The 24,185-nt window shown below is 48.1% G+C and overlaps 1 protein-coding gene across 2 annotated transcripts; it reads right to left on the reverse strand.

Annotated features, from left to right (window-relative positions):
- Window positions 1-479: 479 nt before the first annotated feature.
- MTMR4 (myotubularin related protein 4) lies at window positions 480-22,970 on the reverse strand. Of its 2 annotated transcripts, none has more exons than XM_070395356.1 (19): window positions 22,851-22,970; window positions 21,368-21,406; window positions 18,047-18,136; window positions 17,574-17,690; window positions 16,954-17,036; window positions 15,045-15,205; window positions 14,836-14,932; window positions 14,527-14,640; window positions 13,355-13,551; window positions 12,980-13,108; window positions 12,371-12,482; window positions 11,684-11,879; window positions 11,263-11,448; window positions 11,016-11,186; window positions 10,735-10,889; window positions 3,636-5,034; window positions 2,205-2,315; window positions 1,899-1,987; window positions 480-1,597 (listed from the first exon to the last, which is right to left on the reverse strand). In XM_070395356.1, exons 2-19 carry the CDS (start codon window positions 21,368-21,370, stop codon window positions 1,420-1,422), a joined length of 3,588 nt encoding a protein of 1,195 aa, XP_070251457.1. In that variant the 5' UTR covers window positions 21,371-21,406; window positions 22,851-22,970; the 3' UTR covers window positions 480-1,419. The 2 variants fall into 2 exon arrangements, with proteins under 2 accessions (XP_070251457.1, XP_070251456.1); XM_070395355.1 differs by lacking the exon at window positions 22,851-22,970 and adding an exon at window positions 22,577-22,644.
- Window positions 22,971-24,185: the final 1,215 nt, after the last annotated feature.

Raw genomic sequence — 24,185 nt, forward strand, 5'->3', positions numbered from 1 at the left:
GTAGTTTTAAAACAGGATAAGCCTAAGTGTAATTTACCTTTTATACACCAACAAATTAAGAAAAATGTATAAAGGAAATTCTAGTGATTTTGTTATAGGTTAAGAAAACTGTATCTGTCTCACCCACAGTACATGGCTATATCACTGTATCTTTTGGTTAAGTGCCACTGGTACATATTAATATGAAAAAAAAAATGAAAAAAATAAAACAAGGTTTGGTCCAAATGGACACATTTTCTCTCCCAATTTTGGTATCAAGGCTTTATTCTCTTCTGTTTGGGTTCCATTGTTAAGTGCACAGAAATAAACAGCAGCATTTGTACTGAAACCCTCACATACCAAACAGCATATTCTAGGAGGTAAAAACCAAACACTAAATTCTACCCTCAAGGTGTCAAGTGTTCAGGATAAGAAGCAGTGTGACCCAGAGGAGGCAGCAGCCAAGGGAAAGACAACATGAGGAAAGTGGGCAATGGAACAACAACAAAAAAAAACACCATGGTTTTATTTTCATGCCAGGAGAGGATCAAGGTGTAGCTCCTGTGTTAGCACCAGGACAACTAGGAAAAGTCAGGCGCAAAGGGCAGGGCACAATCAGCAAATATTTCACAAGGATAATTTATGCATTTCCCTTCTCATTCTTCACAGTGCATACCTCAAGAGCCATCACTGAATGACACAGATGACTGCCTTTATAGCTCAAAATAACTGACTTTTGCCAGGACTGAACATTAGCAGAGTTTTTTCTGCTCCCAAAAATGTCTCACTCCCTAGAACTGTCCCCCTAAACTGAATATTCACTGATGCTGGCCGATGAGCCAAGTGAAAAATACAGCAAAACCTCCACTTGCTGAACCAGTCTTAAAACCAAACTCCACAGAAAGACAGAACTAATGCAACTAGAGGAAGTGCCTCTGAAGACTGAGCCTTCATGCACAGACACAGAGCACAGAGGTACAGGATATAGTTCATTTCAAATAGGATAGGAATTCCTATTTTATATACTATAATCTGCTTTATTTCAAGGTGGAGGAGAGATGGATCTGGTTATCACTTGGAGTTTGGTTATACATATGCCTTTCTATTGCTGTTTGGGGCACACATTACCAGGCAGTATCAATGAAATCATTATCTTGTGACTCCCAGGAGAAAGAAGCTGGAGTCACCAACTCAACATTAAGATTCCAGACTCTGGGTCTGGGTCAGGACCATTACCCCACGGTGAGGGTCTCACCCGTAGTAGAGGACCTCCTGTCAAATTGGAATTCCTCTGCTCCAGTCTCATGATACCAAGGATTTCTCAAGATGGTATCTTTGAACTCTGTGATTTCATGAGCCACACCAAGGAACCTTCAAAACTATACCAGAAGTAGATTCTCCCTTCCAACCTGCTATAATTGGATAGGTCATCTCTGGCATTCAACTGGAAGCTGTAGCAATGGGTTTCTTCAGATGTTGGCTCATCAGTTCCCTGGCACGAGATACTTGGATATGTTCGTAACATGAGTTACAGACGAGAACTGGGTCATAGAGTTGCTGATCAGGAATGGGCAATTTCAGGTGGCAGCAACCGGCACAAAATACATTCCCACAATTTCTGCCAAAGCACAAGGAGGAAAGAGTTCATCAGAAATGCCACTATGCTGAACATCTGAAACTAATACAAAATAATACTGAATGCAAACTGTAATTGAAACATTTTTTAAATAAAATAAATGCCAATACATTGAGAATGAATGATACTCTAAAAGGCATTACATGAGTAAATAAAGAGAAACGTTGGAAACAAGCAAAAATAGTTCCTATAAAAATGTCTCCATTTTCAGATTAATTCAATTTCATTCATATATGTGTACCTCACTTCTTCGAGCCATATCAAATCATATAAAACACCTTACCTGCAATGGTGTCTTCGTTTGGCCAACCAGAATTCACAGTCACAGTTATAGCAATGTGATGCCATATGGTCTGGAACCCAGCGAGTCACCTAACAGAAGGGACAAGAAAAAATTCCAGGTCCTTGTCAACAAAGCAGAACAACAACACTGCAACAAGGAGAGTGTCCCAGGAGGAAAGGACAAGGCCTGTCTTTATAGTTGGCCACTATTCACCTAAAAAGAAGACAGTCTACAGCACATCACTCATCTCTGAGAAATGTGAAAACACATTGGCTTGCATAAGGACCCATATTTGCAAGGACATACCTCAGTCTCTTTCTTATCAACAGGTTCCCAGCTTGCTTCTGAAAGGCAGTCTTCACTGTGATCAGAGCCGAAATCTTCTGTATCACTTCCATCCGACTCCTTCAAACATGTCTGAAGAAAAGGCGAAGACATCAACATTATCTTCATCATCTCTAATATTATTATGCATCACATGCTGTTCTAAGTGCATTACATGTGTGTCTTCGGCTGCTTCTGCCAAGTAGCGGCAAAGGAGACTATGTGTCCCACAAAGCCTAAAGCATTTGCTATCTGGCCCTTGACCAAAAAAGTTTGCTGACTCCTGTTCTAAATCATCACCCTGAATGTTAAGAAGTTGTTGGCCCTGCCCATCCCATCCCAACAAGTAGGTACCAATGAGGACGGAATGTCTTAACAGGAGGAAGTAAAGTGCCTGTGTGGATGACAAGATATTATGGGCAAGAAGCTGACTCCTAGAAGCTCCCCAGGGACTGTTGTGCCAGAATCTGAGGCCTCCCCCAACACAGCAAAACCTAAATGGTCCTCATTTCTCACCTGGATTATTCTGAAACATCCTAACCAGCCTCCCAAACTGAGTTTCAATTGCCTCCTCCATTTAATACACTATTGCTAGAGTAGTATTCTTTTTTTTTTTTTGTCTTTTTCTGTAATAATTTTTTATTTTTTTCTTTATTGATTAAGCTATTACATATGTGTCCTTATCGCCCCATTGCCCCCCACACACACCCCACTCATGCCCTCACCCCTGTTGTCTGTGTCCATTGGTTAGGCTTATATGCATGCATACAAGTCCTTTGGTTGATCTCTCCCCTTACCACCACCCTCCCCTAGAGTAGTATTCTTAAAATACAAATCTGATCACATTACTCACTGGTCAAAAATATTATTACCTTGAAGGTAAAATCCAAACAATAAGGGAACTCAACCTGACCTTTCCGATCCCTGTCTACTTCCCCAATATCACCTCCCACCGCACTACCCAACTGCCTCCCTTGCCATTCTAGCACAAGTATACATGTACACACACACACACACACAACCCATTTGTTCAAGCCATACTGTTGGAATACCTATTGCCTCCATGCTTCTACAAATGGTTATTTCCTTTTCACTGTCTACCAAGCTACATATGACACATTTTCCAGTACTCAGCTAAGCATTATCTTCTCAGGAATGCCTTCCCTGACCTTTCACTCTACCCCAGGCCCCAATACTTGATGCTTCCCTCAAATAGTATTAAGAAATAATCATTCTAATTATTTGTCTCTTCCAATAGACTGTGACCTCCTTGAGAGAAGGTTCTATGTCTTTCATCTTATAGCCCAACCACCTTACACAGTGGCACACAGCAAGTACCCATGAATGAATGCTGAATGGAAGGCTAATGGACAGAATAAATGAATGGATGGGTGGCAGTAGGTGAATACTTACAAAATCATCCTCATAATCCATGGGAGGTTCTGCTGGAGGGGCACAGCAGTGACGGATATCCAGTCTCATTTGCAGTTCCCGCACCTGTCGACGTAGCTGCTCCACCTCTTGCTTGTACACTGCTTCAATTTGCCGTAGTCTATGCTGGATCACATCCGTGGGAAAGGGGAGTCCATCATCATCCAGATAGAGAGGAGGCACTGGAGAAGGGCAGCTCAGTGGAACAGGCTTTGTGTTGGAGACCTGCTTTGGGTGACCGGACAACCATATCCGGTTTTTTCCTCCTGGACCAGTACAGTGTCCATTGGAATGACTAGAACAGAGAGGTGACTTCACCCCTTCTCTCTGAACCCATTGGCCCCCAAAGCAGGGCCCTATGGGTCGCATCTGCTTACTGCTCGACCTCTTGCTACAACAACCATAGGAAAGCAGCCGCCGAGGAGTGGTCTCCCCACTTGGGAATGAAGTCACCATCCCTTGGAAACTGTCCCAGTTGGACCCTAAAAAGGAGAACTCACTGATCTGGCTCTGAGAAATTGGCTTTCGGGCCAAATCCAATGGCACTTTCCCAAAGCGAGGATTTTCCAATAACTGCCCATTCCTATTATTCCCTTTTTTGTCAGTGTCTTCCTCCCCATCAATCAGATCTGGCACAGAACTGGGCTGTTCCTGGTGGGAGATACTTGCCACAGACTCTGGGGGATCTTGGTTGAGAAAGTCAGTGCTTGGGTCCGGAGGAGTTTGGCAGGTAGCACTCGGTGGGTTGCAAAGGATGCCCAGACCGTGATCTGGAGCAGATCTGGAGGGTACACCTAGCACAGAGCCTAGCTGGGCCTGTTGGGGGGCACCTGTAAGGGAGTCCTGGGAAGACTCAGGAAAATCACAAATTCTATCACACTTGTTGGAAATTACTTTAGAGAGTGCACTAACAGCTTCTTTTTCAGGGAAATGTTCAGGTGGCTCCTCTGTGCCATCTAAAGTCCTACACAGCACCTCCTGGGCAGGAGGGTCTGGAGCTGATGCCTTGTTCTCTTCCAGGACTTTAATCTCAGGATCAGAGGAGTGGCTCTTCATTTCCTGGGGCACTGTGGCACTGAGCAGTTTGTAACTTGGAGAACAGCTTTTGTGACTCTTGAAAGGTTTATTGCTCAAGTAGTCTTTCTGGCTGCTGGGCAGAGGTGAGGGAAGACCCATTTCTCCTACAGTCTGCTGAGGACCTCCTACCCCAGATTCCATGAAGGCTGTCTCTGATCCCTCAGGATTGCTATGCCAGGGCTCCAGGCCTGCTCTGGTCTCCTGACAATGGTTATTCAGGTTAGGGTCACTGGATGTGCGCGTCAGAGGGCTGCTTGTGTCACAGGCAGACAGAAGATCATCCATAGATCTGGTTTTAGGTAATCTGGAATGACAACACAATGCCACCAGGCCATGAAATGGGAGCCACCTCCAATATACAGCATCAGATCATCAAAGAAACATCAAAGCCAGAGTTCACAAGAAATAATGGCATTTAACATTACAGATAACCAATGTTTACTACAAAAAGTGTACTCTGCAAAAAAAGTACAAGAACCCTGTCCTCAAGAACCCTGTCCCCAGCTTTCATCAGTCCTCACCCTACACAATCTCCCTGGGCAATCTCAACCACTCCCATGGTTTTAACTTAGCCTTCTAGGCTGATGCCTTCTAAAGCTACTATTCCAGCCAGGACTACACCTGAGCCCAAACCTAATGTCCAACTGCCTCTATCACATATGGTAAGACAGAAAGATGGGTTTTGGAGCTAGACAATACTGGTTCTGACACTTAGTAGCTATATAAGTAAGGTATTTAACCCCTCAGACACTTGGTTTCCTCCTCTATAAAATGATAATGAATTATAACTTATAGAGGTGCTGATTCAAAATATAGGCAACCAACTACAAATGATTAAGACTACACTTACAACTCATTTTTACAACTTCTCTTTTTATAAACTAGAGGCCTGGTGCACGAAATTCGTGCACAGGGGGCGGGAGAGGCAGTGTCCCTCAGCCTGGCCTGCGCCCTCTCACAATCTGGGACCCCTCACTCTTAACTGCCTGCCTGCTCAATCCTAACCACCCCCCTGCTCACTCCATACCACTTGGCTCACCGCTCCTTACTGCCCACCTGCTGGCTCCTTACCACTTGGCTCCCAACACCGCTGCTGCGCTCGCCAGCTGTGAGCTCGGCTCAGTGAGCCCGGCTTCTGGCTGAGTGGCACTCCCACTGTGGGAGCACACTGACCACCAGGGGGCAGCTCCTGCATTAAACGCCTGCCCCCTGGTGGTCAGTGCGCATCATAGTGACCGGTCATTCTGCCTTAGCGGTCCCTGGGCATATATTCCCTCTTTCACAGTAGTAACCAACACAGCTTTTTACAACAATTAAGCAGCAGTGTTCTCCTGAGTCCCAAGTCACCATGGAAACTTCTAGTACACAGCATTCAGAAAGTTACAAGGCATTTGTGCATGCCAGATGTGTAACATTTTCAAGAATGAGCTCCCTGATTTTTAAGACAGTTCAAAAGTCCTTAGAGCAACTAAAACTTCAGAACAATTTGCCAGGGCACAGCGGAGACATCACTGGGCTCCAATTTTCAGATACCTCAGACCAGCCCATATAGAAAAATCTCCTGAAGGTAGAATTACAATATAGCTCTAGTTTTCTAAGTGTTTGGTTTTTGAAATTTATTATGTTTAAAGGTATGTTTGTGTTTGATTTTACTTTTGTAATCAATTTTTATTTTTTCTGTGCCATGAAATTCCAGCAAGGTGATAGCAATGGTTATGATTACAGTCTCCAAGTCCCATAGCAGGGCTTGAATCCCAACTTGGCAACTCTTTAGTGTTTGGTTTTTCTTAATGGAAACTTTCAAATATGCAACAGAAGTAAAGTAGACAAAAGAATATAAGTAACTCCCATGTATTTTACCCAGATTCAACAATATCAACAGCTTAATTCCTATGTGCACCAAAGGCTTAATAAAATAATGCTGGTAGAGACAATAATGCCTGAGAAGTTTGGAACAATGAGAGAACTCATATCCAGCTAAGGTGGTCAGGGAAGGCTACACACAGAGGGTAGGATTTCAGCTGGGGACAGAAGAATGTGCTGGACTTTAATGGAAGAAGAGGAAAGAGGCCAAGACATTTTTGATCTAGGAAATGGTAGAACCAAAGGTACATCAGGTCAGCTTTTAGAGAAACTGTTTCCTTTAAAACCTTTATACCACTTATTCTTCAAAAATCCAACTCTCTACCTTGAATTCCTACTGCACCTCTTTACTGTCAACTAATATTTCAATCCCAACCTGCCTATATCTCCTCTTCCTCCCAGAATAGACTCCTCAACTTTACCATGTCTATAGGTGGTACTGATAGCCTCCTGGTTTCTAAACTCAGGGACTTAGCAACTCCATAGCCTGCTAATGACTTCTCTACAGTGTCTTTTAATTTAATTCTTATCTTTTCCCAGGATTCTTCCTCTTACATCTAAATTACAACAGTGCTAGCTGGTCTCTGGGCCTCCAACTGCCAGGCTCAGTGACTAGTTCTCCCAAAATCCCAGTGTCACCAGGTCACAATGACTTCCTACAGCGATTTACTATTGACAAGGGAATCAAAATAAACTCCTCGGTGTAATGTTCAAAGCCCTCAATTAACTATCGTATATTTATTTTTATTCCTCAAAATAGCCCCTTCCCAACCCCTGCCAGCTCCAGAGAGCTGCTTCTTTTTTTATAAAACTCTCTCATGTATCCAATTCCTTTGGACCCTCTCCACTAACCTTGCTACCAAGCTCACAACTCCCTTTACTCCATTCATTTGTTTGTTCATTTAAGCATTTACTAGAGCACCTATTATGTGCCAGGCCCTGAGCCAGATATTACAGTACAAAAGAGCCATGGTTCTTGCCTAGTCTTCCATGAGTTCTCTGAGTACATAGTCACCAAATGACCTTTTTCTTACTTCTCATTTCTCTAACAGCTTTGAATTATACACTCTTATTTGCTTAGATGCTGACTTAGAGTCATTCTCCAATTATCTTATGTCTTATCTTACAGCTTTTTAAAATATCTTAAATAGGGTTAATGGTTTCTATTTCTTTGGTATAGCCCATAAAACCTAGTATAGTACCAGGCAACTTGTAGGTATTAAAACAACATTTATTGATGCAAAAAATTGTATTGATTTTAAGGCAATAATTATTCAATAGGTCACAGAACTTATTGAGAATTTGATAAAAAGTTATGGCCCCTCTCTCTAGAAAAGTAAACTTATAAACCGATACCCACATTCTACATAGTTTGGGAAAGGAGAAAAATCACAGAATTCCTGAAACCTACCCATGGGCTCCTGATGGACTCAGCTCCAAAATTTCTAAAACCAGTAATTTAGGAGGTTGGCCTTTTTGTTTTCCTTTATAATATTCAGCCACTTATGTAAGTTATATTTTAATTTTAAAACTTTCTGCCAGTATACAAAGATCAAAATGTGAAATGTACATTCCTTTGAACCCATCATTTTCATTTCCAGGAATTTACCTGGCAGAAATACTAGCACAAATACAAAGGTATACATATAAGGTAACACTACTAACTGTACACTTAAAAACAGTTTTGGCCCGGTCAGTGTGGCTCAGTGATTGAGTATCGACCTATAAACCAGGAGGTCATGATTTGATTCCGAGTCAGGGCACATGCCTGGGTTGCAGGTTCGATCGCCAGTAGGGGGCATGCAGGAGGCAGTCGATCAATGATTCTCAGCACTGATGTTTCTCTCCCTCTCCCTTTCTCTTTTGAAATAAATACATACCAAAAAAAATTAAAAAGGGTTTAATGTTAAATATTATGTGTATTTTACCACAATTTTTAAAAAAAGATACACATATAAGGATGTTAACTAAAACATTCCCTATAATGACAAAAAATGGAAATTACCAAAATAACCAATAGAAAACTGGTTATATAAACTGTAGTATACTCTAGCCTTAAACTATTATGCAGCCACTCAAAACAATAAAGCAGTTTTATATTATCATGGGGTGGTAGTCCAGCACAAAGTGGGAAAAACAATTTGCAGAACAGCATGCAAAATACGATTCTGTTTTTGTATTTATTTATTTTTTTAAATATTTTTATTAATTTTAGAGAGGAAGAGAGAGGGAGAGAGAAACATCAATGAGAGATAATCATCAATCGGCTGCCTCCTGCATGCACCCCACTGGGGATTGAGCCCACAACCCAGGCATGTGCCCTTGACCAGAATCGAACCCAGGACACTTCAGTACACAGGCTGATGCTCTATCCACTGAGCCAAACCAGCTAAGACTATTTTTGTATTTTAAAAAAATGTTTCTATATGACAGTGTGAGTGTGGAATATCTATGTAAACGACTGGAAAGACATGCACCAAAGTGTTAGCAGTGGACACCTGTGGGGACAAGGATCGGGACGAGAGGACATTTATTTTCTACTTTTATATTATTTGACTTTTTCCTTTAAATAAGGGATATATATCACTCACAATTTAACCAACCTCCATTCTACTTCCCCCAAAATATTCAACAAAAAGGTAATTTTAATTTTTATGTCTCCCTTTTAATTCTGGCCTTGTTCTGAGAAAGTAATGTGAAGGCCATCCATCCCCCTTCTGGGAGCCTGTTCCCTGAGAGTTAGATGCTTCTGGAAGCTAATGTCGGACACAGCAAAGGTTATTACTAAAATAACAAGCTCCCCTCGCCTTCTATGAGTGAACAGAAGACCATTCCCACAAACCTTCCAAAATAGACCTTCCTGTCTTGTTCTCCTCCCTGCTTGGGTATGTCACACAAGGTGATAGGAGTTCCAGGAGAGAAGACAACCAGTCTTATCTTAAGGGAGGACCTTGAAAATTCGCACAGTGCGCTCCAGGCTAGATACAAGTCCTGGCCAAGTTTCTACTTCACCCAACTCAGGAAGTTGCTTTTAGAGATCTCATTTTTTTAAAAATACATTTTATTGATTTTTTACAGAGAGGAAGGGAGAGGGATAGAGAGTTAGAAACATCAATGAGAGAGACATCGATCAGCTGCCTCCTGCACACCTCCCACTGGGGACGTGCCCGCAACCAAGGCACATGCCCCCGACCGGAATCGAACCTGGGACCTTTCAGTCCGCAGGCCGATGCTCTATCCACTGAGCCAAACCAGTTTGGCAAGATCTCATTTTTTTTATTTATTTATTTTTTTAATATATTTTATTGATTTTTTACAGAGAGGAAGGGAGAGAAATAGAGAGTTAGAAACATCGATGAGAGAGAAACATTGATCAGCTGCCTCCTGCACATCTCCTACTGGGGATGTGCCCGCAACCCAGGTACGTGCCCTTGACCGGAATCAAACCCGGGACCTTTCAGTCCGCAGGCCGACGCTCTATCCACTGAGCCAAACCGGTTTTGGCAAGATCTCATTTTTTTTAAAAAGACTAATACAACCCTAGCCCTATGGTCGGCAAACTGCGGCTCGCGAGCCACATGTGGCTCTTTGGCCCCTTGAGTGTGGTTCTTCCTAAGCCTTAGGAGTACCCTAATTAAGTTCACAACAATGTACCTACCTATATAGTTTAAGTTTAAAAAAATTTGGCTCTCAAAAGAAATTGCAATCGTTGTACTGTTGATATTTGGCTCTGTTGACTAATGAGTTTGCCGACCACTGTCCTAGCCGGTTTGGCTCAGTGTATAGAGCATCAGGCTGTGGACCAATGTGTCCCAGGTTCAATTCCAGTCAAGGGCACATACCGTGGTTGCAGGTTCCTCGGCCCGGGCCCTGGTCAGGGCTCGTGCAGGAAGCAACCAATTGATGTGTTTCTCTCACATCAATGTTTCTCTCTGTCTTTCCCTCTCTCTAAAAATCAATAGAAAAAGATCCTCAGGTGAGGATTAACAAAACAAGCAAACAAATTAAAAAAAGACTAATACAAAATAATATTGAACGTAAACTATAATTTAAAAAAAGAGAAAGAACAACATTTAGGCAAGACACAAAGCAATTATTGCCTTCTAGTAAAGAGAAGAGAGAGTAAGAAGGGCAATCTTACCTGTCCAGAGAGCGACCAGAGAACTCCTGGCTCTGAGCCACTGGGGAAAGGTAAAGATCCATGTTCTCCTCCCCGAGTGTGCATGGAGATGATGCTGGCAAGTAAACAGCTGTCCAGAGGTGCAGGGCCCGGACGTGACAAACGGGATGCAGGACCTAGGGAAGAAGGCCCATGCTAGTGCTTTGTGAGATGTTCCAGGGCCTTACATCCTCCCCACTGACTCAGCCTATTCTCCCTACAGGTCTCAAAGCAGCACCTATAGGACGACGGTTCAGACTTACCATGTCTGAGCCAGGTGTGTAGAGAAAGTTATGAAAGTTCTTATTGCCAGCTCGCAGGAGGGCCCACACAGAGCAGGTTCGCTTGTAGATGTTACGCTTTTCTCGTTCACAGGGGTTGTTGGCCAGGAACGTGCCGTAGAGGCAGGAGTATGTGTGCTGCACCAGTTTGACCTAGGGGGCCAAGACAGCTTGCACCTGGGGGCCTCGGCTGCCATCCCCCACCCTGGTCACAGGCTTTAGATCTTACCAGGAATGCTTCGTTAAACTCAAACAGGCAGGGGAACTGCTTGAGCAGCTGATGAACAGAATCAAGCCACTGGAGGAACACAGGACATTGTTCATTTTGGTCCTCTGCATTCTCCTGGTGGCCGCAGCGATCTCCAAACTTGTGTCCAAAATCCAGCCAGTCAGACTCTACTAATACTTGGAAGCCCTGCAAAGAAGACAGAGTTCAAGCACAGGGCCTCTGAAAAGGCTAGTGTGATGCTTCCAAGGGGCTGCCCAAAGCAAGAAGCTGGCAGCTTTAGAGAACAGGAATGAACCTAGAAGAGGACTCAAAGCTCCAATGACCTCTACTAAAAATCCTCGGTAGATGCAGAGGGCCAAACACCTCCCCAACCCCCCACCCCCTTCCCCTCTGTCCTTTCCCACCCAACCCCTCTCAATACCTCCAATGTCCTGTAATATGGGTCCAGTAGTATTTTGGCCAGGGCTACGATCTGTGGCGTCCGATCCCAGCCATCTGAGCAGTGCACCAGCACAGGCCGGCCTTCCCGGTCTACTGTATTAGCCACAAGCACAGCTGCCTTTAGCATCACCGACAAGTGCTGCAGCCATTTGGTGCTCTCCAGTGCTGACAACCAGCTACACAAGAGCAGAAATCAAGTCTGTCACTAACAGCACTGAGGCTACAACAGTCTTTCCACCACCATGGCCAGCCACACCTAACAAAGTCCCCAGTGAGGGCTGAAGCAAGAGCCCAGCTGATGACCCTTCTGCCAAGGGTTATCAAGCAGGAAGGTAGGGAAGACAGGACCTGAGGTGAACAAGAGACTCTGAGGATCAGTAGTGGAACTAGGCAGCATCACATGCACATTTCGCCACTTTCTGTCCCCAGTTCTCTGTGTTCTTTAAATAGACAACTGACTCAAACAAAAGGAACCCAATGTCCTGTGGCTGTGCCAGAGTGTTGGCTGAGAACTAGAAGTATTCTTGGAAGTGGCTCACTGCACCCAGGCCCTCAGGTCTCCTGCACCTGCACACTTCCCATATCCCATCTAATCTTCCAATAACAGGAAGTACTGGGTAGGGGATGAGATGAGAGGAAGGATGGAATCAAAGCAGGGAACACCTACTTGCTGGGGTCTGGCATCTGGCTACACACAGCGCGGAGGTACTGGAAGCTGTTCCGGATGGCATGGATGTTGGCCATTCCCATGAACACGACCTCACAGTTGGGATAGTACTCTGTAGGCATGAAAGAGGAGAGTGGAGCATAATGGCATGTCCTGGAAACAGCATGCAGGACAAGGGCAGTCCAGTGAGCAAAGCTTCCATAGCAGGGCGAACACTCTGGAAATCTCAATCACCCTTTTATCTCTGAATACTCAGATGCAAAAGACTAATAGTAGTAATAATATTAATGACAAATGATAGCCATAGTATTACTAGTAATGACAATGTAGAATAAATTCTCAATAAATAGTAGTTGCTCTGTGCCAGCAATTTTATGATGTAACCTCTAATCATCAACAACTTTGCAAGGTATGCATCATCCCCATTTTACAGAGAAGAAAATAAAACTTAGATTAAGGAACTGAAGCATAGTTACAGCTAATAAGTGGCAGAGTCCTGATTCCAAGCCAGGTTTGTTTGGCATCTTTTACACAGTGGGCCCCTGCCCCCTCCTCACCAAGACCACCCTGAGCACAGGCTGGCTGCAGACATTGGGAGAACAGCAATACCTTCGCATTCACAACCTCCACCCTTAGCCCGGTTAGCCACTGCCGCAGTGTAGGACCGAGCATCCAGAATCAGTAGCTTCTGGGGGGCCGCTGTGCTCTCCACTCCAGAGCATGCAGTCAAGGAGGAATCTAAAAACACATCAGGGAAGACCCTGGGTCAGCCAGCCACCCAGCCTCACCCTACACTGGGACACACCCTTACAAAAGAATATACCACTTGGAACCCCTCTCACCCCACAGCCTCTCAAAAGGCAAGGACCAGGCACCCTGCGTATTATCAACTTCTTCCCATCTTCTCACTGAGGACTCCCTGGAAGCCAATGAGGCCAAAGTGGGGGCCTGCTCTCCAGAGGGCCAGCACCACCCACACCTTACCGAAGTCAGTGTCACATGCCTCGCTGGCATCACTATTCCCAGTGCCGAGGGAGCCCCCAGTGGCTCTTGTCCCTGGATCGAGGGCACAGGCTTTAGCGATGGATGTGACCAGGTACTCATCGTCAGCATTGCGCCAGCCCCACCAGCTGATCTCCGGCTGGCTGCAGCGGGCAATGGCAGCCCCATTGCGTAGGTGTCTGACAGAGCAGAAAAAAACCATCATGCCCTTGGCATTCATAGCCCCCTGAGACTCCGGGGGACAGACCAAGATCTCCAAAGCCAGCAGAAGCTACTAGTTCATACAGGCCATGAAAATAGCAACCAAGAGCCCCTAGAGGGCTTTATAGTTTACAAAGCACTATCACATACATTTTTCAAATGGGTTCTATATTCCCGGGGTGACCTTGACTCATCAAACCTGCACAGCACCTGCTCCGGGTACAGACACCCAGCAGGAGAACAAGCCTGAGCCCAGAGCATGAACAACTCCACACCTCAACACCTGTCGTCTCACTCTATTTAGCTACAATGTTCTAGTCAGGGGTCGGCAAACTTTTCCGGTAAAGAACCAGACAATAAATTTTCAGCTTTGCAGGTCACAGCCCGTCTCTCTCACAAATTCTTCCTTTTGTTTTTTTAAATATATCTTTATTGATTTCAGAGAGGAAGGGAGAGGGAAAGAGAGATAGAAACATCAATGATGAGAGAGAATCATTGATTGGCTGCCTCCTGCACTTCCCCTACTTTGACCAGACTCAAACCTGGGACCCTTCCGTCCGCAGGCTGACAGTATTCACTGAGCCAAACCAGCTAGGGCTGTTTTTGTTTTTAATAATCATTTAAAAATGTAAAAACAATTCGTAGCTCACAGGCTGCACATGAAACAGGCTCCAAGCTGGATTTGGTTCACAGGCCATTTTGCCAACCCCTGTTCTAATGCAGTATTTTATACATACATACACACATCCTCAAAAAAAATGAAATTGAATAAATTCTCCAAAAGCCTCAGCCTTAGGAGAGAAGAAACTGAGACAGTTTTTGTTTTAAATTAGCTCATAGCCCCTTCCTTGCAGGGTGTCAATTCTCAGTCAACCACGCTGCTGCAAACGGCCACTTTTGATTCCTTACTTATTGCATAAAAAACGTCCTATTTGCAGCCCCCACTGCCTCACCTGTACACAACCACGGGGATCCGCTTCCACGAGCGGAAGGAAGCTACATTCTCCAGCTCCTTATCTGTGATCCACACAGGAACCAGCAGCTTCTGGGGATAACTTGGGCACAATCTGAGGAGAGACCAGATGGGGTCACCAAGCTTGATCTAAGACAAGTAATAACCACCAGGGCTGGCTTTGTAGGAAAAGGGACGGGGAGCCCTTCTCCCCACAGAGCCAGGGAAGCTATGCCCACCATGCTTCATCATATGTGCAAGGGGCCTGGGTCTGGAATGGTGTTTGGTTCCCCATCCCCTGCCCTCTCACTTGTAGTTGCTGTTGATGTGAGAGACTCTCCAGACATTCTGCAGGTCAAAGCCCATCCTCACCAGCTCAGCCTCCTGCCGACATCGTATGTGTTCTCCTGCAATACAGCCCCCACGTCTGTCAGCATCCAAGAGCACCATGTCCAGCGATGGGGGAGGGATGAGAACCAAGAGAAAAGAAACCCCACAAAGAAAACAGCCTGGCCTGACCTGGCTGACACAAGTGGGTATGCTGATCCTCCTCAGTCAGCCCCAGGCACCAGGCGTGGTAGGCAAAGGCAAAGAGGTCCTCAGGCTTGGCAGGTCTCGCTGTGGCCCGGCTTAGCCGTGACAGCCACTCTTGGCACTGCTTGAAAGTGGAGAAGTGGCACCTGCCAGGCAAGAATCCACAGAGTGAGGCAAGAGGCAGGTGTGCAATGGGGCCAAAAGGGTCAAAAACGGCCACAGGAAAGCTGTGGGGAGAGGCGGCTGCAAAGCAGGCGGTAACAGAGACCCTGGGGAGGAGCAAGGACCCTAACCAACACCCAAGAGAAGTTGTCTTTGTGACAATTCTTTTCCCAAGAACTCTTGTCCTTAAGACACATCTGTCTCCTCTAATAGGACCCCACCATTGCTCATTTCAAATCTAAAGGCTCTCACATGGCCTGAAAGTTGCTACTCTTTGTGTTCTCTCTCATGACTCCTTAACACGAACCTTCTGCTTCAGGCAGAAGGTCTTGCTCATACTATTCCTGTCTCCTTGGTTTTTTTTCCACTTCTGCTCGATAATGTCTTCCCTCAGCCTAGCCACATCCTACTGATACTTTGAAGATAGTTCCAGTCCTAACTCTTCCTTGAGACCTTCCCAGCCTACTCCATTCCACAGACTCTTCCTTTCTTATTCTTAATGTGCTAGGAGTATGAAACAGCAAGTTTTTCCACAGCATACTGCCACATGTCAAATCTTCCTTCAGAACCAGACTTTAACCTCCTTGAAGGGAAGGGCAATGTGGATTCTCCTCCTGAATCCCTACAGACTGAGCACATGGCAGGCTCTAAACTGGGCATTCTTTTAATAATCCTTGGAGTCATCCCAGACTCCTTTTTCACATATCCAATCTGTAAGCAAGTCCTGTCATCTTTGCCTTAAATCTGACCGCTTCTCAGTTTTGAGAATAGTACAGCTACCGCCCTACACAGGCCAGCATGATCTCTCACCAGGGTAACTGCAATAGCTTAACTAGTTTTTCAGCTTTTGCCCTTGCTTTTGCCCCTGTCCCCTTCCAACTATTCTCAATATAGCAGCCAGCATGATTCTATAAAACATTAATCAGATCACATCACTCCTTTGCTCAGAACCCTCTAGTGGTTTTTCATTTCCCTCAAAGTAAAAGGCAGTCAGTCATATGACAGTCTGGCACCCCCTGACCTCTCAAGTCTTCTATCCCAGTACCCTCACCCACATGCACTCCATTCCAGCCAAGCTAACCTCCTCATCATTCTTTCAACATGCCAGGTACAAACTCACCCCAGGGCTTCTGCACTCAATTACCTCTGTTTGGCACACTCTTCCCCAAAATATCCACATGGTCACTTTCTTCAGGTCTTGACTCAAATGTCACCTTTTCAGTGCAGCCTCCCAAAGCACTTTGTCTAAAGCTACAACCTTCACCCACATAGCACTCCATATCCTCTTTCCCTGCTATATTTTTTACCTTTACACTTAGCAACACGTAACATATTTTATTCACTGCTAGTATCTCCCCACCGTAATATAGATAAGCCCCATGAGAGCAGAAAATTTTGTCTATTTATTCCCTGTTGTATCTCCAGTGCTTAGAACAGTCTGAACAAATAAATGAACCAACAATAAAGATTATCATTCTATGTGCTTTCCTACATATTACCTCATATAATCCTTATGACAACCCCATGAGCTAAGTATTATCCCCATTTCTTCAGGTCAAGATATTGTGGGTCAGAAAATTGACCACCCAACCCAGACAAGGTTTTCACCTTTTTTTTCAAATTGTAAAAGTGAGGCACTACCTTTCCTTTCTTGCTCCACAGGAACCCTGCAGCAGAAAGGTTAGGGCAAGACTAGGGTGAGAGGACCTGAGTGAGGCCCCATTGTTCTCACCTCACCACTTTGGAGTCCTTGCAGGCAATGTGCAACTGGAACATATCACGGCTCTCCACACTGTCAATCATCCGGAGGGGGACCTTTAGAGGAAGGGCAAACTGAAAGCTCAGATCCCCACTGTCCACAGCACTCTTCACCCCCACCCCAGCCCAGATGCTCATATATTTACAGAAGAAAGGAAACCGACATTTACTGAGTGCCTATTAAGTGCCTGCTAATTGTGCTGGGTCCTCTACATATGTGACCCCAATTAATAATCACAAGAACCCTGCAAGGCAAGTTTTTTCACCTCATATTATTAAGAAGGCAATTGGGCCTCGGATGGGTGACTTGACCAAGGACATATAGCTGGCAAGTTGGCAAACTTCCAACAATTCCACTATGCCCCTTAGAAAAGCCAGCAACAGAATAAGGGAAAGAGAGAAGAGAGGAAGGGAGAATAACTGAGACAGAAGACCTACAGCTGGAAGAATGAGGCAGGAAAACAAAAAGTTAGTGGGAAAAAGAAAGGAACCCCGACTTCTTGGAGACGTGATCAAGTACAGCATTGGGGCAATTCCACATTGCACCTCACAGGGATTCTGGCTTGGTTGTGGGAGAACAAGACAGGTACTCACGTTGATGACAGAATCCTTGAACTTGATATGCAGCCGGTAGTTGGAGATGGCAATGAGGGCATCGGCTGCCCGGCCCAGGAACTCCACTCCCTCACCCTGCAGCACTGTGAAGGGCACCTGGCAAGGGGCAGAGCATCCTTCAGTCCAGATTTGAGTCACCCTTCCATTCCCCTCTCCAGCCCCTGACCTGTGGGATCCCCTCTAGAAAAGCTGGGCCAAGGCAGGACAGAAGAGTCCTCTCCATAGTAACAGCACCAGGCAACAGCTATACAGGAAAGCTGCCTTGCCTTCCCTGGGGCCAAAGGCTCCATAATGCAATGCAGACAGACTCCACAGACTGCCTTACCTTCACAGATTGGGGAGCAGGAAGCCAGAACTCTGGTACTAGATCCCCTTGGAGATACTTGGGGGGAGGGAGGGTATTTTTTAACCAGGCAGGGGGCTCCCCCCACCCCGGCCCCCCCGCTCCTTACTTGCAGGTTCTCCTCCTCCTTCACCAGCTCCTTGGGGGGGAACAGATCCTTGGCGTGGATGTACTCCAGGCTGGGGGGCCCCTCCTCACCCTGTGGGGAAGGCCTCAGTCCTAAGTCTCCAGCTCCACTTGGCCCCTTAGGCCTCATTCTACTTCCGTCCCCTCAGTAAACCCACATACAGCTCATGGACACTTATAAAGGTTCTGGTCTCCAGAGGATGGAAAGGAGGCCTGGCTTGGTGAGAGGGGTAGTAAGCCTCAGGGAAGAGTAAGGTCCAAAGAGAAACTAGGAATCTATTCTCCTCAAAGAGGGGATCTCCTATAGAACCAAAATTTCCCCGTGGAGGAGAGAAACCTAAGAAAAAGAAAGACTAATGTAAAGGTAAGACAGAAGTGGGAATGGAAAGTGATGCCCTGAGGAAAAGGAACCGGGTGTGGCAGCTGGTTAGAGACAAGAGGGAAAGCAGGCACCTAAGCCACAGAGGCTTCAACCTGGTGGGCGAAGGAGACAAAGAGGAGTGGGCCAGGGGATTCAGTGCTGTGCCTCTAGAGGGCCGTCATGGGTGCTTTCAAAAGGAGGATATGTCTTGGAGCTGAGCTTATCTTCCAGTTAGGCCCACACTGCTAACCAGCCCCCAACACCCACCAAGCCACCTGCCCTGCCTGCTGATCAGAGGGGAATTCCTGAGGATGCCCACAGCAAGCAGAAGTCACTCCTCTCCCAACCACCAGGGAGGGGAAAGGGGGGATCCACACACCTAGAAGGCACAGGGAGACCCAAGGACAACCAGGGTAGAGAGGCCTGGCAGACACCCACAGGGGGTGAGGAGGTGAGGGTGGGAACATCTGAGAGGACAGATGGGGAAGCTGGGAAGGAGCATTAGCCAGAGGGGAGGAGGGGAGGGCTGGAAATGATGCAGAGGTACGGAGGCCTGCAGAGTCAGGGAAGATGGAGAACAGAGGCTGTCTGGGGGACAGTCAAGGAGAAAAGACTGGCGTGTTAGGTGAGGGAAGGAGTGGTGGAAGGGGGAGGGGACTGGAGCCAGGGAGACAGCTCAGACATCCTGTGTCCCCCAACCAGCCCCCTAAAATCCCAGACAGCCTACTGGCCACATCCCACAGCCCCTAGCAAGAATGCAGCGGGTGGGACCAAGATGGAGAGGCGGAGGGAAAGGGATGTACCCCTGCAGGGCGGGGCCTGGAGATCTGCAGTCAAGGGCAGTGGCTGCGGGACCAGCACGAATCACAGAATTTCCATCCCCGGGCATCGACAACCCCCAACACCCGAAGATCAAAGCAAATCCAAGAAAGAAAAAGAATAGCCCCCTTCTCCTGCCAGAATCCTTGAGAAGGGGGATGGGCTGAAATTCAGAATCTCGAGGGCTGGCCCTGGGCGGGGCTGCGGGTGCAGCAAGCGCTGGGGCCCCGGGCCCACGCAGGCAGGCCGGCACTTACAAAGCAGCTAAGCATAGAGCAGGAGACGCGGGCGGTCAGGCTCATGGTCGCGGGAGGTCTGGGCCAGCGCACATGTCCCGGGAGCCGCTGCGCTGCCCGCCAGTCCCGGGCGCTCGCCGCATCCCGGCTGTGGGGCCCGCCAGGTGCAGCCGCGGAGGCCAGGAGGCAAGCGCGCTGGCGGCGGGGCCTCGGCGCGACTCCCGCGCGCCTCTTCCCTCCTCTCCACAATGGAGCGAGCCCAGCTCCGCCCTCCGACACGCGCGCGAAAGGGAGGGGAGCCAAGAGAGGGAAGCGCCCGAAACCGCGCGGAGGAAGGCGGGGGCGGGACGGGTCCTCGGCCCCACCCAGATCCACAGACTCCTCCCTCCCCACAGCCCCTCAGCGTGGGAGGGAGTCCTCGGGGATGTCTAGGGGCTTTCGGGGGGCTGGGTTGCGGGGCTGTCCCCTGACCGCGGGAAAGGGGAAGGCGAGACGCCTACATCTTTTCATTTCCCATCTTCCCAGGTGAGCCACCCCACATCCCTCTTGTTACAAATGCGGCCCTCCCCCACCACCACCACCACCACCACCACTCCCACCGCCAGGGAGACAGCTGAGTTCCCTCAATGCCTGTGAATTCCCACGATGGAGTTCACCTACAGCCACCTCATGCTCTTTCCAGTGTCAAGGCTTCGTCATTTCCCTCCAAAACCACCACCCATCGGATCCCTGTCCATCAGGGCCCTCCCATGCCCCGACCTCACTAAACCCCACTCCCTTTTTTGCCCATTAAAATGGACACTGGGCTAGTGCTAGGTTGGTCATTCCACACTCCAGAAAGAGAAATTCTGTGTTTTATTCCAAGGCCTCTGCCCAATCCTACTCATTCCGGTCCGTCTCTGCCCTGTCTCACATTCTCAGACTTCTGGGTAAGAAAGTCTTTCTTGGAAGAGAAAGGATTTCTCAGGTTGAGACAGAGAAAGGCTAGAACTGTGGACTACAAAAACAAAACTTGAAACCCAAGGGTATGGGCCTGGTGGGAGTTGGGTAGAGGGCCACGGAGCAAGGAGCAGTGATAAGAGGCTCAAAATGTTCCCAAGAGGCAAAGAAGGAGCTGGCTGGAACCCCACACTTCTTGTGCCTGGTAACTTTCAAGGTTTTAGTTTGGATTTGGGTTTGGGTTTTGGAGGAAGGGAATGGGAGAAATGGGAGAAAACCTGACATTTTATTAAGCATCTACATTTTATCTCACTAAAACCTTTCAACTCCCCAAGAAGTAAGCCTTATCTTGTTTTACTGTGAGACTTCAGGCTTAGAAGAAAGTATGCAGTTACAGTTCATAGAAAACATAGGGGAACATTATAACCACTCCCAGCGATATTCTGGGTACCTTGAGGGTGCTATCCTGCCATATATCCAGTCACCTGTTGCCTGCAGGAGCTTCATGGACAGCAGCACCTTGGAGCTGGAGAAGCCCCACAATTTTGGAGAGGCCACTCCTGATACAGCACCCACAATATTCAAGGGCCCCACTAGGAAGTACAGGATCTTGAGATAAAGGAGGCCTGGCTTTTCAGACCAGAACAGAGAGCTTCTACCAGGGATCCAAGAGAAAGGCCATTATGAAAGGCTAAGAGAGCCAGTGGTAGCGTGGCGAAGGCATAACATAGGCAGAAAACGATTTCTAAAGGCTTCCTGTCCCAGTGTCGTATACCGGCTGATGTTTTACAATCTAAAGAAACTTAATTTATCTCCAGAGCAGATGAACCTGTTTAGGGCCTGAACAGAGTAGCCTGGAGCTTAAGGTCCAGGAGGGGTGGGCAGCTTCACGGAGAAAGACACAAGGATGACAGAACACACAATTTCTGTGGGAGGAGAGAGTACTCACCATTCTACCGTGGTGAGGGTCCCGGCTGCCTGCTTTTCACTGTAAGGAGACATAAGAGTAAAGAATACCATTAACATTACCATGGAATCAACAAATGCTATATATATATACATCTACTCCTGAACTTCCCTACAATCCTTATTCTCATTCCTCACCCAGAGTCCAGCCTCTCTACAAGTCACCATGCCAGACAGAGGCAATGGCAGGTACATGGGGAGAAAGCAACAAGTGATTCTGCAGGGTATGAAGTCAGCCACGGAGTTCTGGAGCAAGAATAAGTATCATCCAAGATTATTCAGCAGAATTCAAGAGTCCTGATTTCCAAGCCCAGAAGGAGAAGTGCAAAACACTCCAACCCCCTGTTCTTTGCGGGAGAACAAAAGAACTGCCACCTCTGAGGAGACAGAGGCTGCTCAACCAGGACTCGCTCCTGGCCCTGGTGGGGACATGAATCCACGGGAATGCTCTGCTGGCCTCTGAGACTGGGAGTAGTACCCACCTGACCTGTCTACTGGGGGCAGAGTCCAAGGCAGAGGGCAGAGGGAGGGGACCGCAGCCTGTGATCAGAAGGCAGCAGGGCTGCACAGGTCCTGCTGAGCTACTTGACACTAAGTGGGTTGGCGAGAGGAGGCCCACAATAAGGACAGAATCAGGCCTTGGAGACAGTACCTGTCAAATGGGCACAAGCAATAAATTTCAGGATGGGCCTCCTTGGCCCACTGAGGGCGCAAGGCCCGGTTTCACTGACACTTTCTTTCACGCCTGCTCTCTGAGCTCGGGCAGTCTCGTAGTACCCGCTTCTTCCCAGGGAGCAGGATAAAAGCCTCCATCTGCATTCCTGCCCACCACCCTGATCACAGCCCACGCTTCCTCATGGGACAGCCAGCCAGCGGCACGCCAAAGGTGCTGCCTCACCGCCCACTGGCACGCAGCCTCAGGGAAACGGAGGGAGAAACATGGACCAAGTCTGGGAGGCCCAGGGTTCCTAGACCTAAGGGATCTAGCCCTGGGGGTGTGGGGGGGAGGCGGGCCAGGGTGGCAGGGGAGCCCAGGTGCCCAGGTTCTAGGGGCGGAGCCTAAAGGCCCGGAGGCGGAGCCCCGAATGACAGAGGGCGGGGCTCACGAAAGCCGGTGGGGTCGGGGCGGAGCCGGGTAAGACGCGGTCTTTGCGGTTCCCAGACTGGCAGTACACGGGGCACGGTGACTCACCCAAGCGGCGTCCGCCCGACCCTCCGAGGCCGCGCTCTCACCACTTCCGTCTCCCGCAGCTGCTGAGGCCGCGCAGCTACAACCCCACCACGGTGCCCCTCTCCCCAACCAATCGTATCCCTCGTCTGTGCCCGCCCTGGCCAATCGCCACCCCAAGTCCCGCCCTGTCTTCACCACGCAGCCACCGCCCTCACCCTTCACGCCGCTCATTGGTCAAGTTGGGCAGACGCCCTCCCAACCTTACCCTATCGGGTGCCCGAAGACAAGACTGTACCTGGAGGGATGAGGCGCGGGACTGGAGAAGAGATGCGACCAATGGGAAATCACAGCGCGTCCCTGCGGCAGCCAATGGGAAAGCAACAAAAGCGGGGCTGCTGGCTAAGGCTCCAGGGGCCGGAAGTAGGAGAGGCTCGTCGCCTACTGGTAGCGCAATTGAAGGCGGGGCCTTGTAGGGTCACAGGCCCTTACAGTCACTTCCGGTGACGACCTCTCCTTGGGAATATTTGTCAGAAAGGTCTCCCGTCCCACCTCAGTCTATCCATTTCCCGTCTTCGTTTCGCGGCGGCCATCCTGTCCCAAAGCGGAAAGGGAAGAGAGGCCCCGCAGGCTAAGAGAAGGAGGAGGGCTGGGCCTGAGGCTCCGTCTCTCAGTCTCCTCCGCCTGCGGCGGGGTTTTCCCTCTTCCGCGTTTTGACCCTCACTTTTCATCGGCGAACGCGCCCTGCCGTCCTTCATGACCTGCATGGCTCCGTCAGTCCTGAGTAAAGACCTCACGTCTGAGAGAGGAAATCCGGACCTGAGACTGCCATTAGCTAGCGGCCACCGCCTAGTCTGTGCTGGGAGTGGTGAATGGGACTGCCCCGAGGACCCGGCTCTTCGCTCCTCCCTTCCTCTCCTGGGGTGCCAGACCGGACCGCAGGGCGGAGTGCGGCCGCTGGGGGGCGTCGTGGCCGCGGGTACCACGAACCCTGACAGAAATGGAGAACAGTTGTTGATTCAGAGTCTCAACAGATGGCTTGAGTTTGGAGTGGACCCCAGTGCTTTAGTGCCAGCTCCCGCAGCCAAAATGTTTTCACGTGTCTGCTTATAGAACGCTGGAACTTCTCCTGCAGTTAGTGAATTCCAGGAGAACAGGAACCTGGCCTGGGTCTAGAACAGTGTCTGCATCCCAGGAGATGCCTAATAAGCATTAGTTAAATGCTGAGCTCTTCCAGGGCAGTGGCTTCTTGGTTCATTCCCAGCGTTTACAGTAGTGTTTGGTGATCGCAGCGGTTTCCACATTTGTTCAGTGCTCTGTCACAGCTTCCTAGCGTACAGAGCTTAATTCTGTGTATCCCTTTCCCCAAATCAGGGGAAACAGGAAGGCAGGAGGCTGCATGAAGTCAATTCCCTGTTTTCGCAAAGGCAGATATCAGATCCAAAACTCCATAGAACTGAATGTACTATGTGGGAAAAATGGAGAGGCCCAGGCCCAGATAGGAGAGGCAGGAGAGAGATTGGTAAGTAAAAAAGAGGGGCCAGACTATTCTAGGCAGGGACTGAAGCCTGTCATGGGGGAGGAAATTTCCCCTCCTCCCTCCTTCCCTCCTAGAAGCCATAATCCAGCACCC

This window comes from Myotis yumanensis, unplaced genomic scaffold (assembly GCF_028538775.1).
Source record: "Myotis yumanensis isolate MYYU_CA2020_CCGP unplaced genomic scaffold, mMyoYum1.0.hap1 SCAF_16, whole genome shotgun sequence".
Classification (NCBI taxonomy): Eukaryota; Metazoa; Chordata; class Mammalia; order Chiroptera; family Vespertilionidae; genus Myotis; species Myotis yumanensis.